The sequence below is a fragment of the Rhinopithecus bieti genome, unplaced genomic scaffold (assembly GCF_001698545.2).
Source record: "Rhinopithecus bieti isolate Rb0 unplaced genomic scaffold, ASM169854v2 scaffold_5101, whole genome shotgun sequence".
NCBI classification, from domain to species: Eukaryota; Metazoa; Chordata; class Mammalia; order Primates; family Cercopithecidae; genus Rhinopithecus; species Rhinopithecus bieti.
In genome coordinates this window covers 2300209-2319987 of record NW_016804853.1, presented here as the reverse complement: position 1 = coordinate 2319987, position 19779 = coordinate 2300209, and the positions used below count along the sequence as shown (strand labels likewise).

The 19779-nt window shown below is 36.8% G+C and overlaps 2 protein-coding genes and 1 long non-coding RNA gene across 3 annotated transcripts in view; 1 reads left to right on the top strand and 2 right to left on the bottom strand.

Moving 5' to 3' along the window:
* The window catches only part of LOC108528746 (uncharacterized), a 17227-nt gene extending 8896 nt beyond the window's left edge, over positions 1 to 8331 (bottom strand). The window contains exons 1-2 of the long non-coding RNA XR_001885286.1: positions 8155 to 8331; positions 4458 to 4540 (exon numbers count right to left, since the gene is read on the bottom strand). This is a non-coding gene — a long non-coding RNA (uncharacterized LOC108528746). The remainder of the gene's footprint in view (positions 1 to 4457; positions 4541 to 8154) is intronic.
* The window catches only part of TRNT1 (tRNA nucleotidyl transferase 1), a 25439-nt gene extending 11152 nt beyond the window's left edge, over positions 1 to 14287 (top strand). The window contains 7 exon segments of the mRNA XM_017870733.1: positions 2395 to 2588; positions 5678 to 5816; positions 9734 to 9860; positions 11575 to 11768; positions 12588 to 12642; positions 12644 to 12839; positions 13035 to 14287. Of these exon segments, the coding sequence (XP_017726222.1) occupies positions 2395 to 2588; positions 5678 to 5816; positions 9734 to 9860; positions 11575 to 11768; positions 12588 to 12642; positions 12644 to 12839; positions 13035 to 13283 (1154 nt within the window). The 3' untranslated portion in view covers positions 13284 to 14287.
* A 947-nt stretch (positions 14288 to 15234) lies between these two features.
* Positions 15235 to 19779, bottom strand: part of CRBN (cereblon) — a 30371-nt gene continuing 25826 nt past the window's right edge. The window contains exons 8-11 of the mRNA XM_017870734.1: positions 19107 to 19221; positions 18587 to 18651; positions 17614 to 17745; positions 15235 to 16212 (exon numbers count right to left, since the gene is read on the bottom strand). Of these exons, the coding sequence (XP_017726223.1) occupies positions 16032 to 16212; positions 17614 to 17745; positions 18587 to 18651; positions 19107 to 19221 (493 nt within the window). The 3' untranslated portion in view covers positions 15235 to 16031. The remainder of the gene's footprint in view (positions 16213 to 17613; positions 17746 to 18586; positions 18652 to 19106; positions 19222 to 19779) is intronic.

The window sequence follows — 19779 nt, the reverse complement described above, 5'->3', positions numbered from 1 at the left end:
GCATTTGTCACATATTTCTCGTGTTATGGTTTTCATGTCTATCAGTTCTTTTAAGGTCTTCTCTGCATTGATTATTCTAGTTATCCATTCATCTATTCTTTTTTCAAGGTTTTTAGTTTCTTTGCTCTGGTTACGTAGTTCCTCCTTTAGCTCTGAGAAGTTTGATCGACTGAAGCCTTCTTCTCTCAACTCAACAAAGTCATTCTTCGTCCAGCTTTGTTCCGTTGCTGGCGATGAGCTGTGTTCCTTTGGAGGGGGAGATGCGATCTGATTTTTTGAATTTCCAGCTTTTCTGCACTGCTTTTCCCCATCTTTGTGGTTTTATCTGCCTTTGGTCTTTGATGATGGTGACGTACTGATGGGGTTTTGGTGTGGGTGTCCTTTCTGTTTATTAGTTTTCCTTCTAACAGTCAGGACCCTCAGCTGTAGGTCTGTTGGAGTTTGCTTGAGGTCTACTCCAGATGCTGTTTGCTGGGGTATCAGCAGCGGAGGCTGCAGAAGATAGAATATTGCTGCACAGCGAGTGTTGCTGTCTGATTCTTGCTCTGGAAGCTTTGTCTCAGGGGTGTACTCTGCCGTGTGAGGTGTGAGGTGTCGATCTGCACCTCAGTTGAAAATGCAGAAATCCCCCATCTTTTGTGTCGCTCACGCTGGGAGCTGGAGTCTGGAGCTGTTCCTGTTTGGCCATCTTGCGCACGCCCCCGCATTTGTTATTTTAAGCAAATCATTTTAAGGAGTCTACAGAGAATGGGGCTGAAAGATGTGGGAAGAATAGGTAGAAGAGGAGTGTGGGCAGGATAGAGAACAGAAGACGTTGAGGTAGGGACAGAGGATTATGTTCTGAGTTGTGATTAGAGGTGCTGGAACTTTGATGTGTGATGAGTTTATTTGAACACTCGTGTCACTGCCCACTAGCCAAAGACCAACAGGGACACAAGTTGGGTTGTTACTCCTGGCAGTGAGGAGCAACATGCTGAGTGGGGAGTAGCATGCTGACCCTGGAGAACCCAGAGGTATACTCAGTAAGAGGGCTTTAGAAATGACTTCTTATAGGAGTTGGGCTTGTATTGGGTCATTTTGGAGAGCATTTAAGGTAGTAGAGCTTTGCAGTGGGTTAGATGCTCTCAGGAAGCAGAAGTAATTCTCTGATTGGGTGTCTTAATAATGCTTTCCTAGAAGTTGAGTACAGTTGTGAGATTAAACCTAATTGGTAAGGCACAGTCACTGTTACCAATTATTGTAGGGTGTATCATGGATAGTGTTCATGTTTTGTGTATGTTTAGGTGATTACAGAGTTGTCTTGATCGATCCATCATGGCACAGAATGGGCTTGTCTGATATTGATGTTTTGTGAAATTGTTTCTGTTCCACAGGACCCAGGACCTAATATTGTGACAGGCCAGTTCCTGGATGCCATTCTCACTAGGTTCCATGTGGGCATATGGATATACTTATAGTGGATTTTGCTTTATCCTGTACATATAGAGGAGTCAGCTATATGCTTGCTTATAGTTGTTCAGTGTCCAAACGGTTCTACCTAGAGCAGAGATAGGAGTTGATTTTAGAACTATATACAGATCATTTCTTGAAGGACTTTTAGCTATAACCATTTATCATAAGTGGTATAGACTAATGTTGTCTGATAGTTTGATGCATGAACATCCTGCTCAATATCTATTTATACACACAGAGAAATAGAAGAACATGTTACCATTTCTAAAGTATGCACATAAATGGGGAAAAGAAAGTAGAATTTTTTGATTTACTTTTTTCTTTTCTTCTTCTTTTTTTTTTTTTTTTTGAGATAAGGTCTTGCTCTGTCACCCAGGCTGGAGTGCAGTGGCATGATCATAGCTCACCACAGCCTTGAACTCCAGGGCTCAAGCCATCCTCCCACCTCAGCCTCCCAAGTAGCTGGGACTACAGGTGTGCACCATTGAACCTGGCTTTTTTTTTTTTTTTTTTTTTTGTAGAGTTAGAGTTTTTGCTGTTTGCCCAGGCTGATCTTGAACTCCTGGGGTCAAGTGATCTTTTCGCCTCAGCCTTCCAAAGTATCAGGATTACAGGTGTGAGCCACTGCGCCTGATCTGCTTTAGTCTTTAGTAATACTTCAAATTTATATTGATCACTTTGAGGCATTGTGGAATTCTGAATTATCTTCTGAATAAGCAAAGGAAAATTCTGCAAGTTCCCTGTTTCCCGTTGGTCCTCAGAGGCACTCTCCTGAAGACAAGTCTTTTTACTTCTTTGGGCCTTGTTCTCATTTTTCATAAGAAAAGCCTCAGTTAAATGAATCTCTGCTGTTCCAACTAGATGGAAAAGCCTCGTACTTTGTGGTTAAACACATTGAAATAAAGAACTTGGAAATAAAAATCTTTTTTTCTCTTATCTCAGAATTATTTGTCAAAGAGAATCACGAATTAAGAATAGCAGGAGGAGCAGTGAGGGATTTGTTAAATGGAGTAAAGCCTCAGGATGTAGATTTTGCCACTACTGCTACCCCTACTCAAATGAAGGAGATGTTTCAGTCGGCTGGGATTCGGATGATAAACAACAAAGGAGAAAAGCACGGAACAATTACTGCCAGGGTGAGTCAAAAGTTTGACAGTTAATTACATTGGTTTTTTGGTAATTTTTTCAAACTTAATAATTTTCTCTAGTTAAAAGCAAATAACGAAAAGTCTAATAAAAAAAGTCAGTCTCTATTACCCCTGTCTGAAACCCTGCAGTCCTCTGTTCTTACAGTAATGTTTAATTTTATGTTATTTCTCCATTTCTAAAAGACCTTTTTAGACTACGTGTTTGTATACTACGGTGTTTACTTTTTAGTTTTTACTATCTCAGTTTTAAGATGTGTTATGTATTGACTTTCCATGAGGGAAGATGATTTAGCTTTCTTACCACACCCTTCTCAACAACAAGCACATGTAATTCTCATACTTCTATCTTCCTAGTATATTTATATCATAATTTTTGGTTAAGTCAATATTCAGGGTTCATGTTTATGACTCTGTATTGTTTACAGCCAGATTGTGGAGTATATTGTGATTACATTTCTTCTATTGGCATGGTTTTTAATTTTCCTGCAGTTAATAGCATTTTTCTTTTACATAGCTTTCCATGTACCACTAATTTATTCCTGCACTCTGTCAGAGCTGTAGAGTTCCTCTCAAAAGATTTAAACACATTACATCAAGTTTCAGTTGGGTTTTTGAGAAACCTCTTACCTGGTGCTGTCTTCCTGCTCCAGTATGGACTTTTAGGAATTTCCTTGGCCTCTCTATTTTGTTAGATCTCCTGTTTCCTGGGTCCCATGTGCTGTTCTCTCTTGGCTTAAGCCCTCATTTTAATAATCCAATACCTGAGGAAGCCTTACACGTCTGAAAATGTTTTTATTTTACCTCCACACTGGTTTGATAGTTATGGTTATAGAATTCTAGACTGGGAATAATTTTTACTCAGAAATTTAAAGGTATTGTTTTCTAGCTTCCAGTTCTGCCACTAAGTCTAGTTCCATTTAGATTTCTCTTTTGTTTAAAAACCTGATTGCCACTATTGCCTTTTGGAAGTCTTTCTGATCTTTTATGTCTAATGTTTTAATTTCAAGATGATATAACTTGTTTTGGATTTTTCACTTATTATGCAGGGCACTTAGTGGGCCTTCTTATGTTTCTTTCATAATTTCATCCCTTTTGTTAAATGTTTTTTCCTTTGGAAACTCCTATTATTTGGATGCTGGATTGCTGGGACTGACCTTCTAGTTTTATCTTTTGTCTTTATTTTACATTCTCCTGTCTTTTACTTTCTATGAGAGTGCCTTAACTTCGTCCCCCAGTCGTTGTATAATATAGCAAGTTCTGTGGTCTTGTAGAATTTCAAGAGGTCTTTCTTAGTATATTTCTTTGGAAAGCTTCCCGTTCATGTTTCAGATACAAGATCTTTTCTTTCTCTTAGGATATCTACTATAGTTATTTTGCAATGTCTTTGTTTCCTCTGAGTTTTTTCTTTCATGTTGGCTTTCTTTAAATGTGGGTATTCTTTGGCTCTGCCTTTATATTTGGCTGATGCTGTATACTTGAGGGCTTTATTGTAGTTTTGCATGGGAAGTGTCAGCCAGTTGGGACTCCCAGTGTAAGTCTCAGTAGGAGTTTTCATTAGGAGAAATCAGAGAAGAATACTCCAGTATTATGCCAGAGAATGAGCCTGATTGTTAGCATCTTGAAACCAAGTAGGGAAAGGGATGAGGGTCATGTTAATTTTCACTTTAATTTTGTTTTCATTATGATGCTTCATTCCCATGAGCATCTGTGCCTGGTGCAACAAGTTCTGATTATTTTTGGTTCAACCTTTCTAGAAGGGTCAATCCCTGGTTTCGGCCTCGTTAAGGGATTCATTCTAGGTGGGTCTGATTATTTCTTAAAATGAGTTTCAGACAGTTTTCCTATTTCAAATCTTACCTTATTCTTTGCCTTCAGAGATACTTGTGCCTCAAATTCTTGAGTTTTGGAATTCTATAGTGAGAGATAGATGTAGCTTGTATCTAGAGAAGAGTATGTATGAAATTGAGAGAAATCTTACAACAGACTTCTGGTGATCATTAATGGCTTTCAATTCCTAAATGAAGACATTCTTAACTTTTGGCACATAAAACACTTTATTCTCTACTCCTAAATGCTAATATGCTGTCTGTCAAATATACTTTCTCTTTTACATATATTCCTCTTTCTCCACCATGCCTTTGGTCATCTTTTTTCTTCATTTGAAATTTTCCTACCACACCTGCATGTACAAACCCTGCTGCTTTTTCAAGGCTTGGCACAGATGCCATCCTATCACAAAGTTACACAGCTTCCCCAGCTGGAGATAGTCTGTCTTCCTATGATAGAGGTGACCCTTTATTTTAATTTATTTCTTTCTCTTTTGAGACAGGGTCTCACTCTGTTACGCAGGCTGGAGTACACAGTGTGATCTCAGCTCACTGCAGCCTCTGCCTCCCGGGCTCTAGCAATCCTCCCACCTCAGCCTCCCAGGTAGCTAGGACCACGGGCATGCACCACCAAACCTGGCTGGTTTTTTTTGTATGTTTGGTAGAGACGGGGTTTCACCATCTTGCCCAGGCTGGTCTTGAACTCCTGAGCTCAAGTCATCCACTTGCCTTGGCCTCCAAAATGCTGGGATTACAGGCATGAGCCACCACCCCTGGCCTTTATTTTAATTTCCTTGGGAATTATCAGTAAGGGAGTTGCAGGATCTGTTAACTGTACTTTCTGTTTATCAGTCTTTTGCTCAATGGCATATGCTTCATAAATTGACATTCACCTCTTTGCAAACAGGAGCTATTAAAAGTATTTCAGATAATAGCTTGATTTGAAATTGAAGAACATTTTTGAGGGTTTCTCCACATCACCTGGCAGAGGTGACATGTTTGTGTGTTAAACTCATCTTTTTTAATCATGATGGGTATTTAAAAAAAAAAATCAGTCTTTGGATCTGTTTTTGAATGACGTGGATATCTTTCTGTTTCAATGTTTAGATATGGTAGTTGATGTTAAAAAGACTGTAACTGTCAGGGCTTATAGTACCATCTCTATAAAGACAAAAACTTGTTTTTTTTTCAATTCAGTAGTATGGAAACCTAATTTTAATGACAACAAAAACCCCATGTATTTAATTGCAGCTTCATGAAGAAAATTTTGAGATTACTACACTACGGATTGATGTCACCACTGATGGAAGACATGCTGAGGTAGAATTTACAACTGACTGGCAGAAAGATGCAGAACGCAGAGATCTCACTATAAATTCTATGTTTTTAGGTAATACTTGCAGATAAAACCATGTTTTGAGTCTATCAGAATGCCTTCTTTTCATATAAAACCTACATTCTGGAAATGTTATTCAACTTCAGAATTTGCGTTAATTTCTTCTAAGAGATGGTTTAGCAGATTGCATAAAAGAATCGACTCTGGGCCAGGTGCGGTGGCTCAACGCCTGTAATCCCAGCACCTTGGGAGGCTGAGGCGGGCAGATCATGAGGTCAGGAGATTGAGACCGTCCTGGTTAACATGGTGAAACCCCGTCTCTACTAAAACTACAAAAAATTAGCTGGGCGTGGTGGCGGGAGCCTGTAGTGCCAGCTACTCGGGAGGCTGAGGCAGGAGAATAGCATGAACCCGGGAGGTGGAGCTTGCAGTGATCTGAGATCACACCACTGCACTCCAGCCTGGGTGACAGAGCGAGACTCTGTCTCAAAAAAAAAAAAAAAAAAAAAAAAAAAAAAAAGAATAGACTCTGGAGCCAAAATCCCTGGGGTGAAATTCTGACTCCATCACCCACTAGCCACAAAACAAAAACGTTAATTAATATTGGCTTCCTCTGTACAGCTGTTGTGAGGTTTAAGAGTTAATAATTGTAAATGCTTAGAACAGTGTCTGACACATGTACACATTCAGTCAGTGCTAACTTCTTAACTGCATCTGAACAACATTAACATTTCAGGGAAGGAAAATGCACACACGGTACATGTACACACTCCACACACACCCACACACACACCCAGGATCATTCTTTTTCCTTTGCACTACCTTTCATGCATGTGTATTCACTCTTTCTTCTGCTTCCCTGGAAAACAATGGTGAATGACTTCACCTTTTTTTTACTGCTGAGCCTACACACAACCTCAGATTCATTTTTAGCATTGTTTTCTAGCAATCATCAGTAATCAGAGTCGGTATGTAAGATGAAACCTATTTATTTCAGCTTAACTTTTATGTTTAATGAAAGCACTGGGAATTATATGGGGGTAGATATGAATTAGGTTAGTGTTTTGATACGTTACTGATGCATCATATGTTGTACTTTAAGACAAGCCCTTTATGTTTAAGATTTTGGATTAAAAAAGGATGAAACATCTGCTATTCATAACCTAGTTTGTAGCAACAATAGTGGTAAAAGGATGAAGTAATAGGATTTGCTTCATGCATGGTTGGGCAAGAAGTTTATAATCTAAGGTGGGATCTCTTGCTGATTACAGTAATGGCAGATACAATTTCTAGGGTACCTACTGGGTTCTAGGAACAACACTGGGTACCTGATATACTTTATTTCATTAAACTCTCAGAAAAACTTGAGACTGAGAGATACTAAGTAACTTAGTTTAAGTCACAGAGAACCATTATTTTGGCTTGTTTCCAAAGCCTAGGCAATATATGACCATAGAGAGCCCAATTGGTGTGTTTTCTCTCAATTAATGTAGTCAGAGCTCCATGTATTTATTTATTCTCATATTTACTCATAGAAGAAACTGCTCCAAGTAGTGCAATATAGAGTCTTGTCTAACCGACTTATCATAAGCATACTGCAAGACAGAGACTAACATTCTTTTTCAGTGTCCTAGTTTATAAAATAAAAGCTGTTCTTATTGGAACTATCACTTTCTGACATTTACTGAACCCTCATAACGTACCAGGCACTGTTCTAAGCACATTATATACAATCTCCTGACAACCCTGCGAAGCAGATACTGCTATTTAACCAATGGTAACTTGCCCAAAGTTGCACAGTTTGTAAAGTGTAGGATCGGAATTCCAACTCAGGCAGCCTGACTCCAGAGGTCACAGTCATAACCACTACATTATTCCCTGCAACTCAGCTGTATTTCATATTTTTATTTACTGTATTTTAAAAGGATGATATTCAGAGCAAAACAAAATACACACCAAATATGATACTTACTAAGCTTTGTGTAGTTTTCTATCCTGGCTTTTTCCAAGCCTTATTGGATCAAGCATTCATAGTTCTGGCATTTATGGTTGGTTACTTTGCTTCCCAAACCCTATTTTTGCTTTGATCATATTCCTGTGATTTTTTTCCTACAAATTTTGATCTTGCCTTTAGGTTCCCCAGGGAGAGTTACAAGTCTCTTCATTAGGAGAAATAACACTGAGATGGATATACCATATTTGCTACTTTGTTATCATATTTTTGTCTGTTTATTTATGTATTTTTTTTAAATCTTCATTTTCTTTTATGTCTTTTTGAATCTGGAGCCTTCGAAATTTGCCATATACATCAAGATGGTTCCCTTTTAAAAGTTACTATGCATATAAAACTATTAACAGCTTGGGAAGAGTTAAGCATTAAGTGTGAACTTACCAATATACTGTTGCTTTTCGGATAATCAAAGAGCATTCAAGTTCAAACACAACCAAGAGGTATTTTTGATAAGTAGTTGTCAGTGCCTCTTTTCTGTAATGCTACAGAGTGAAGTATCTCATAGGATCACTGACCTCCCCATTTGGTTAGCTGAATGGTGTCTGCGTTTCAGCTCTCAATTCCTTTTTCTTTTTCTTAAGTTTCCATGGTAACCAACTGTCTTAGTTTGTCTGAGCTTGAAATATTTCCTTGGATGTGTGATTTTCAGCTTTAAAACTAGGAAAGTCTCAGGCAAACCAGTATGAAGTGGTCGCTCTACTAATTAATACTTAAGGTTTTATGTACATATATATAAAATTATTTTATGTCGCTTTTTCTTTTTTGGTTCGACATATGAGAACATTTGTTTATTACCATTTTTGTGAATGGCTAATAGATTAACATGGTTCAAAATTCACAGTGTTAAAGGCTCTGTAGTGAAGTCTCCTGATCTATAACGAACAGGACTGCCCGTTTTTACCACACCCTTGCTAACACTGTTATCAAATGTTTGCATCATTGCCGATCTGAAAAATGCTATCTCGAAAATGTGTATTTACTGGCCGGGCATGGTGGCTTGTCTGTAACCCTAGCACTTTGAGAGGCTGAGGCAGGCGGATCACTTGATGTCAGGAGTTCGAGACCAGCCTGGCCCATATGCCACAACCTTGTCTCTACTAAAAATACAAAAATCAGCTGTGTGTAGTGGCAGGTCTACTTGGGAGGCTGAAGCAGGAGAATCACCTGAACCTGGGAGGCTGCAGTGAGCTGAGATTGCACCAACTGCACTCCAGCCAGGGTGACAAAGTGAGAATCCGCCTCAAAGAACAAAAAATGGATTTATGACTAAGGTTGAAAATCTTCATTATTAAAGAGATTTCTATATTTCCTTTATATGTAGCCTATTTTCTATTTATGTGGCCTTTTATTTAGAATAATTTTATATATTATGGAAATTAGCCATGTTTTTTTATATGGGCTTACGTATATTTTTCCAAAAATGCCACTTATGACTTTCTGTGCAACAGTAGTTTCTGCCATACAGGCATTTTTGATTTTTTATGTCATTCAATTATTTCTTTGAAAATCCTGTTGTTTTGTGTTTTGTTTTCTGTTTTCTTGCTAAGTAGAGTTTGAAAGATCTTCCCCATTCCAAGATTATGAAATATTTTCGTTTCTTCTGTTAATCCTGTTACGTATTTTTTCCATTTTATTTTGGCTATTGTTTATTTTCCCATATTGTGAAAATTAGCTTGTATGGTGTCTTGTTGGCTCCACTCCACCTCATACAGATTTTGCATATTTCTTGTTTAGGTTATTCTTGAATTACCTTTTTAGTTGCAACTGTAAATGCAACTAAACAGACTAAAAGACTGTCTTTTATTGTCTTCCATTTGATAGCTGATATATATGAATACCTATGTGTTTTAATAACTCTTCACCTTGCTGAATTTTTACTGTTTATGATAGTGTTTAGCTGATTTTCTTGTGTTTTCAAATTCTTATTTGCCAACAGTGATTTTTCTCTTCTAATGAATAGGTTTTGATGGCACTTTATTTGACTACTTTAATGGTTATGAAGATTTAAAAAATAAGAAAGTTAGATTTGTTGGACATGCTAAACAGAGAATACAAGAGGATTATCTTAGAATTTTAAGATACTTCAGGTAAGAATTTTAAAAAATAAAAAGTGATAGTTTTAATATACTCACTAGAGTATAACACTGGTCATATGAAACCCACAGCAGGTCAGTGTACAAAATGGTGACATCCCAGATGTCTGTCTCTAGTGGAGACCTAGCATCCTATGCTTTATGAGTGAAAATTACTTAGCTACTTCATATTGTATTTTCATTCCCAGAATGCACATATACTTTATGTGATCTTTCCTGTAATTCTGGTTTAAGTCATTTTTTTAAATGCCCATTTTTCTTTTTGATTGATATTTCCTCCATTGATCCATTAGTTACACAGATGTTTGAATGCTTACCACAGGTCAATCCCTGTGTTAGGTGTATTAAACATGGTAATGAATGAGTGGAAGTGTTTGCCTTCATACAGCTTATGGTTTTAGGTGGTCATGGAAATCGGGTGATGGTTCACAACAAAATGATTTTGCTGAAAAGAAATACCTATTATATGATTAAAAATATCGAAGTGTAAAGACATACTCAAAACTTGGATGGGCCAGGTGTGGTGGCTCATGCCTGTAATCCCAGCACTTTGGGAGGCTGAGGCAGGTTGATCATGAGATCAGGAGATTGAGACCATCCTGGCTAACACGGTGAAACCCAGTCTCTACTAAAAATACAAAGAATTAGCTGGGCGTGGTGGCAGGCACCTGTAGACCCAGATACTCGGGAGGCTGAGGCAGGAGAATGGCATGAACCCGGGAGGCGGAGCTTGCAGTGAGCCGAGATTGTGCCACTGCACTCCAGCCTGGGCGACAGCAAGACTCCATCTCAAAAAAAAGAGAAAAACTTGGATAAAGTTGGTAAATATGAAATGCATGATTAGTTTTGTGAGTAGCAGTGATTTTAAATGTCACACACTAACCTTTTTTAAAACTATCCGAATTGGCTAGTTGATGTCAAGTAATATTCATTTTTCACTGGTTGGGACTGCTCTCAGAATATTCTGTAACAGATCATGGATATTTTGTCAATAAATGTAGTTTCTTTAAACTTGAGTATCTGTAGTCGCTCTTAAAAATAATACAACATAGATTAAGATTTAGCTGTATTTGGATCACTAATCCAAATTTAGCATTAATTTACTTATTTAGCATTACTTTGGACCACTGATGGAGGGTGTTCATTAGAATTTTAAGGATATGAGTGGTAAAACGCATGTACGTTAGGCCTTCCAGTGCCAAGATTCCATGAAATATACTCCAGAGTGTGCAACTAGTCATATTTGAAGGTTTTCATTGAAAGTATTAATGTGTACAGACAGGCAAGTTTTGAGGAATTAAGAATACTCTGTTAAGGCACTGCAGTCTTGTTTTGGTTTGCTCCCTTTACAAGAATGCTATTTTTTTTCATCTACTGCAAGTGCCAATTCAGAAATTGCATTTGATGACCATTCTGAAGGTCTTAAGTCAATGATTTGGAAGCGAGGTTGAGACCTTGAGGTTCTAGTTCTTGCTAACCTCAGAAAGGCTACTTATACTTTATTAGATGTAGGGTTTTCTTATCTGGGAAAAGAAAGAGGAGATGGAGAAATGACCAGTTGCTTTCTAAGGTCCCTTCTAGACCTAACTACTTCTATGTTGTTTTCATTAAGTAGATGTATGGGATAGTATCAATAAAAATGAAAAACAGATTTTTCTTGTGACATGCCAATATAGAGGTAATACCCTGTGAAGATTTTGTCTTGTAGGTTTTATGGGAGAATTGTAGACAAACCTGGTGACCACGATGCTGATACTTTGGAAGCAATTGCAGAAAATGCAAAAGGCTTGGCTGGAATATCAGGAGAGAGGATTTGGGTGGAACTGAAAAAAATTCTTGTTGGTAACCATGTAAATCATTTGATTCACCTTATCTATGATCTTGATGTGGCTCCTTATATAGGTGAGAGCAAGTTATAAAGTATTTGAATTTTTGGCACTAAAATACCTGGTTTCAAATTTCATAAGGAAAAAACGTTTGACTCATGTGGTTGAATTCTTGATGAAGAAATGGAGTATTTTAAAATAAGACAAAGTTTGGGTTATGGGGTGGGTACGTTTTGTCGTGAGTAGGGAACAGCTCAAAGACAGCCTGTGGTACTTGTAGAGTAGTCTCGAGTCAGATCTAGGTTTGAAGGAAGCTCAGCCCCTTATCTAGTCTTTGCAACTTGGGTTAGTTTCTAACCCAAAAAAGGGGTTTAAAAGTAATATACCGTCTGTCTAAAAGAAAAGCTAAATGATTCAGTGAGTTAATACATGTAAAGCTCTTTTACAAGAGTAACTTGTACACAGAAATTGTTCAGTAAATGTAATTCATTTTCACAAAGAACAGTGGGATTATATGGTTTATCACACTTCTGGAAGCTTGGATATTTTATTTCAAATTTCAGTAACATTATTGAATGGGGGGTGGATGTTGTATCAGTGGAAAGTCAGGAATCTGTGATTAGAAAGAGTATGCCTTGTGAGTCTGACACCACCATCACCACTACCTCTGGACCTCTTGATGTAGCTTGTTAATGGAAACAACATTTTAGAGGTTTTGAGGGGAGAGAATAACAATAATATATTAGTGGTTTGCCTGTAAGTTGGAACATCAGACTGAACCTATATAATGTATCCTAGTGACAAAGCATTTCTCTATACTAAAACAGTGGCAAGGTTTAGGATATGAGTGTTTTTTTCCCCACTAAAACAGGTGAAAATGCTTTTGTCCCTACAGGTTTACCTCCTAATGCAAGTCTAGAAGAATTTGACAAAGTCAGTAAAATGTTGAAGGTTTTCACCAAAGCCAATGACTCTTTTGGCTTCATTATTCAAAGTACAAGATGATGTCACAAAATTGGATTTGAGGTTGAAGATCGCAAAAGAAGAGAAAAACCTTGGCTTATTTATAGTTAAAAATAGGAAAGATTTAATTAAAGCAACAGATAGTTCAGACCCATTGAAACCCTATCAAGACTTCATTATAGATGTAAGTATATACTCGGCTTGGTCAGAAATATGAAGTATTGTCACTAATTTATAATTTATCAAAACTAAGATCTACAATTCTGTGAATTTTACTTATTTTAAAGGAAAAAATTTATGTTGAGTAAATTTTAGGATAAGATCGTAAGTGTTATGTTTTCATGTGTGATGAAACTAAATGTTTGATTTTGACATGTAGTCTAGGGAACCTGATGCAACTACTCGTGTATGTGAACTACTGAAGTACCAAGGAGAGCACTGTCTCCTAAAGGAAATGCAGCAGTGGTCCATTCCTCCATTTCCTGTAAGTGGCCATGACATCAGAAAAGTGGGCATTTCTTCAGGAAAAGAAATTGGGGCTCTATTACAACAGTTGCGAGAACAGTGGAAAAAAAGTGGTTACCAAATGGAAAAAGATGAACTTCTGAGTTACATAAAGAAGACCTAAAACTGATGGCTACTAAAAAGCAGAGCATTTCTGGTAAGACTAATTTTCTCCCCTCCCTCTTAATGAGGTTTTAGAAACTACACCATAATAAAAGACAGTTTAGGGGACCTCTGTAGAACAACAAGGGTCTTATTTTGTGAAATATATTTCAAGAACTAAACTGAGATCCACCTTTCTTGATCTGATTTATATCACTGAAATGTACAGTTCTTTTGGAATAGTTTCCATAGTTGACTATTATCTTAACTTGTTCAGGCTTTAAAAAAAAATTTTTTTTGCATAGGGTAGTACTAAGATCTTAAAAACGAGTAACTGTCTTGAAGAAAAAATGTTTATTGTTTGCAATTGAAATAACTGGGTTACCTTGAACAATGACTGTCTATGATGTGTCAGTTCTTATCTGAATTCCAAAATAAACTTGGGCTTAAAAAGGAAATAACTGATAAGTTTGCATAAAATATAAATACTAAATGTGTCCCCAGTTGCTGGCATTCATACGTACAGGATTTGTTCTAGCAAGCTATGCTTTAGTATGTGGTTGATATTTTCCTGTCACAATGATTTCTTTACGCTGCAGAGCCTGGGTTCCTCTTGAGCCTATTATTTTAATAAAACATTGGTATTGGAAGATAAATGTGTTTATGTGGTATCTGACAATGTATATCAGGTGTCATATACAGTGGTAATATGCCTCTTTAAAGTAAATGTTATTTTATTAAAAGGATATGGTTTACATTATTACATATTTGTTCTCTAAAGATTTGAGTCCTAAATGCTTTCATTAGGTAAATAAAATGTATAACACAAACTGTTTATTTCAGCTGCTATAGTGACATTTCATAATTTCTTTCTTTTCTGTGTAGCCAGTCATAACATCTTTGTGCTCTATGAGCAAATAGTAATTTTGGACCTTGATAAAACAATTTTGTAGAGTATAATATTTCTAAGAGGAAGTGTCACAGGGGCTATGATGCAAGAAAGCCTCAGAAATGACTGCACACAGGTCAGTAATTAAATGCATTATAAAGTAATACTTTGAAATATTTAAGTAGTGCCAAAATACAGATTTAGACCCAAAAATCATATAATACATACCATTTCTGTATAGAAAGTATGCAGAGTTAGCTATCAGAGGTCTGGTTTTGTCATGTGTAAAACCATTTTCAGTAGTATTATATGTGTGTTTTTACAGATCAGAAAATTTTATTTGCTAGTAAACAGTATGGGACATACTGAAATTATAACTTTTCAGGGGGAAAGGTAACTCATTGCAACTGGTTTAGATTTCAGCCTACAGAGGTGTACTATGCTACTGAAAAGAACTTCCTGGGATCCACTTAGAGTCAGTTTTAGTGCAGTGTAAGAACTATCATGAACAACCAATGAAGTAATATAAACCCAAAATTATTAAAAGTAGTAGGTCAGGCGCAGTGGCTCAATGCGTGTAATGCCAGCACTTGGGGAGGCCGAGGTGGGCAGATCACGAGGTCAGGAGATGGAGACCACCCTGGCTAACACGGTGAAACCCCGTCTCTACTAAAACAAAAAATTAGCCGGGCATGGTGGTGGGCACCTGTAGTCCCAGCTACTCGGGAGGCTGAGGTTGCAGTGAGCCGAGATCGTGCCACTGCACTCCAGCCTGGGCAAGAGAGCAAGACTGTCTCAAAAAAAAAAAAGTAGTAAAGTAGAGCTTGGAAAAAATAAGGCAGGGGCACATCCTGAATAGAAGCATTCTTGAATTTTCATTTACTCTGTTTGTTTACATAAATATGCAATGTGATACTCAACTGATTTCACTCCACTCAAGGCATGTATTTTGGCCTCATACTATCTAGTTTGAGTAAACATTTAACCTGATTGATTAGTTATTACACAAATGTGAAAGGACCCACTAAACCGTTGAATATAAGCAGTCTTTTTAGAACTTGAAAATTATGAGTGATATTTTATATTATTTGAACAAAGAACATGTTTAGTTTCACATTTAAGGTTTACTTACAGATTTTCTTCAGTTTACATTGAACAAAATACAGTATCACGTGTAGCCTGTGTGAGGGGACATGTTTTGGCATCTTTTCCCTATAATAGTAGTTTTGGTTCAAATTAATTTTTGAAAAATAGCTTTTGTATGGAACAGTATAAATGGGCTTACAGTTCAAATACTGAGCAAATACACAATACTATGTTTTACTAATAGGCACATAAAGGAAATGACAACTATTCGTGGGCTCAAAAAACTGCATATTTTAACTAATTTCCAAAATTTACAAATCAGTATCTCAGAGAAGCTAAAGAAAATGGAAAGGAACAAAGCCCTTTGAGAATAATATACATTGCCTTGCTTCTTTCAAAAAGGAACATGTACTTGTCACCCTAGCTTTTGTCATTTATAGCACTGGTACAGATATGCTGTCCCATATGTCAGGATCAAATAATTCGTTTCACATTGTAGGAATTTAAGATTTTTTTTACACAGGAAATAATCTCATTTCCAAACATGTCTTCATGTCCCATCTATGACATGCTGCCAGACATATCAGATTCCACAGGATAATGGTACCAAGCTACCCAAGTAGATGTTTCTAGTATTCTAGACTGCTGTTCATGCTCTCCAAAAGTATACTTAGAAACTGCAACCCTCCAAGTAATGTGTTTACTTAGGTATGTATCAGACGCAGTAATTTCCAAAGCAGATCTGATTTTAGAATTAACCAATTTGTTAGATAACTTTATCTCTACCACATCTGTTTACAAGCAAAGTATTACTTTGTCTGGACTTATTTCATCTTCGGTGTCTGGGATCGTGGGCAACAGAGCAGATCGCGTTAAGCCCCAAAATTTTTGAGGTGACATGTCTTTTTTGGTGGCCGTAAACTTCCATCCAATATGGCTTGCACAGATCTTACACTGGGCAACAGTCCAGGCGTACCTAAGAAATTAAGGAAAGATATCAGCTAAGGAAACACTTCTGTACTCCAAGCCTATCATATCTATCATATAAACTTATCATGAAGACAGACCTTAGAGGCAAAGTCTAAGGATTAAGGAGATTCTAAGTTGAGATTTGATCCATACAGTTCCCTGAAACCTAAAAACATTTTCTAATTTGGATACATCCTATGGTAATACATCCGTCTGTTATATATAATTTTGTAATATATGACTTTTATGCTCTTAAGCCATGTTCACATTCTTCTGCATAGAAATAAAGAGTAATCTTATAAATTTCTTTATACAAATTGCTGGTTGCCACCACATTCTAACTTGTATTGCAGTCAAGTTAGAAAACAGCAACCACCTGCAGAAACAGGCACTTCTATCTGAGTTAAACTGGATGGGCCAGGAAGGACACGTCTCAAAAAATATTTGAAAACTACTATTCTAAAATAAGAATGATTGTCAGATAATGCAACCAGAAATACAAACCATGGCATTGTGTTTTTAAGATAAACCACATAATTGCAACTGTTATTTTTTTTCCCTAGGTATAGCATGCCACATTTACTATTCATAGTAACAAATGTATTCTAGTTTTAGTCCTCACATAGGGTGCCAAATAAGATAGGGCAATCCAAGGGACATGGTCCTAACTCCAGAGTAGCATGTAATCCCTTCTTAGCATCCCTCTTTGAAAACTGAAGATAGTTGAAGATAGTATGGCTGAAGGAAGGGAACAGGTTCCCAGGATCATACTTTTGAGAATCATTAAGCTGAAGCCAACAACAACAACAAAAGGCAAACCAGAAGAAAAGCAGGATTCAATGGGTTCTGCACCTTCTTAGTCTATCACTGCTTTGTAAACATTCTCCGGTTTTACATTACTACAGAATACGGTCCAGATATAAAGTTCTACTGGGTCATAAAACAGCTGATTTTCAGAATTATGTGACAGAAAAAAACAATTTTGGATTTAACTGGATACAGTAATTTGAGGACAACTGCAGTTGTCAACCTTAACTTTTCATTCAATGATGCTATATAAAAGATACAAAAAGTGCAACAGATGTTTCTAGCTATTTGTGGAATGAAGGACATTTAAATAAAACCACTTTTTTTTTTGGAGACAGATTCTCACTCTGTCGCTAGGCTGGAGTGCAGTGGCTCAATCTTGGCTCACTACAACACTCTGCCTCCCAGGTTGTGCCTCAGCCTCCCAAGCAGCTGGGAGTACAGACCCCTGCCCCCACACCCGGCTAATTTTTGTGTAAAATTACTCATTTGTCTACTTTTTATTACAAAGATTGTAGCAACTCTGCTTAGGACTCTGGATTTTTCTGCCCAATTAGGGTAAAAAAAGAAAAAAAAAAAGCAACCACCACCATAACATTACCCAGGAAACCAGCTGTGTTCCGTAGAAGGCCGGCCTATCAGATTCAAGTTGCAAGCCTTATACACAGTAAGTGTCTCATGCACATATCCATGAGGATTCACATAAGCTGCCATCGGCCCACATAAGGATAAACTAAAACAAAGAATCAACATGGAGGACAAGTCAAAATGAGAAGTCTAATTCTATTAAATGCTTAGAATTTTCCTGAAGTTCACCAAGAAATGAGGTATGAGCTATATAGTTTTTAATCTTTCAGTTTTACATAATACCAGGATCTTAGTATGAAAATGGGGTGGGGGTGCAGCTGGCAGACAGGCCTGTTTTGTCTAAATGTCTAAGTGTTTTCTGTGATGACCCAAAGGAAATAGTACTTGTTTTTAAAATCCTCCTCAAGACAGACATTGTAAAGAATATAAAATTCAAATGCTTCTAAAGGAGTCTGAGAGTATAAGTGCAATGACAAGGTCCTGTGCGGTCATTTTGGGGGAGTTGATTATTTTGCAGAAAGCAGTTTCCTTACCTTCTTGATTTATAACTCTGATGAATTTGTCATAAAATGATTTTCAAACACTGTTAGAGCATCAGTGTTCAGAAGCATGTCCTACTTTGGCCCTATATGGCAAAACTGGTGACTGAAATGTAATTTCTGAGGCATCTATATTAGGGCCTAATTGAAGACAATATATTATGTAGATTTCTAAGACAATCTAATATATAGAATTAGGGGGAAAAGAATTGCTCAGTTGTTCTACTTTACCATGCTCATTACCTATGAATAATCCCTGACATGCATTGTTGATCTGAGTACTCAATCTGGAAGATGGTCTTACCAAAAGTGAGCTAATTCCCTATATTTCATTTGCTGAGTGTTTGTAACTTTTAGGTATTGGAGGAAAGTGTATGGAAAACAGAAATACAGTCTTGATTATAATTCTGATAAGGCAAGTATATTAAAAATGTAATAAAGACTTACCTGAATATTTCATTTTTGGTTGTTATTTCTGTTTCTTGACATTGTTTACAGCAAAGGGAAGTACACTAAAAAATTTGAGAGAAAATTGGTGGGAAAACTGGCATTCATTTTATCATGTAATCACATAGATCAAGAAACTTATAAAGATACTGCCCTCTCTGAATACCACATTTTCCTTCCAAGCATTCAAAAACACTTAAAGATGGAGCAAGAAAATCACTGAAACTGCGATCTGCCACATATTTGCATAACTAAATGACCTTCTCTAGGGTAAAGGAACAGTGATATATAACCTTGGATATTTCCATGTAGAAATCAAGTATTTTTCACTAAGTTGATAAATGTACTCATATTTGACAAACACAAAACAATTTGAGTTTATCTGTAAGATCCCAACTGAAATCTGAATTGCATGACTACATTACTGGACTTATGTATAGCTCCATTGGACCCAACAGAGCATCCTAGTTCTCCAACCTGAATAAAACATGGTCATCAAAAACATATTCACTTTACTCACTTTATTCATAATGTCTAATTCACAGCGAAGTCGTTGGATAGCACTGCCAATTTTAAGGAGCTGAATTCTCAATACATCATCAATAGGAAGACAAGCAGCTACTCTGTAAGAAAATCTTCAAGACATGGTTTTCAAGTTTTAAACTTAAGAGTCAGACAAGCATCAGATAACTCACAAATCAGATAATGTCCTTTTGAAATAAATCCTTCTCTATAAGGTTACACATTTCATACACGTATAAACAATATGAAAATATACCAGCTGTCAAACACATACTTTTCAGAAGCTCTAAATTTAACTTCTTTTCCTATACTTTTTTTGGTAAAAACCTTTTACGTTAAACGTGAACTCAAATCCATGTTACAAGTTATTTCCCAAGAGACTAGAAAAATAACTAAACTATACCTTATAAACAGATGAAGAGAGTTTATGTAATTAAGGCAAGTCCTGGAACTAGAGTCATTTGTTTTAAAGGCACCTTAAAGAACACAGAAAGGAATCCTCACACTCAGGAAGTGTTTTTGGATGATACCGACTTCCTGCAATTTGTCTGAAACTGTCTGAAATTTGAGTGTTCACAGAATATAAGGATTTTATTGCAATTAATTTTGAAATACTTTTTTCCAACTGCTCAAAGGAAGTTATGCTTTTCAGAATTAAAATGTTTTAATCA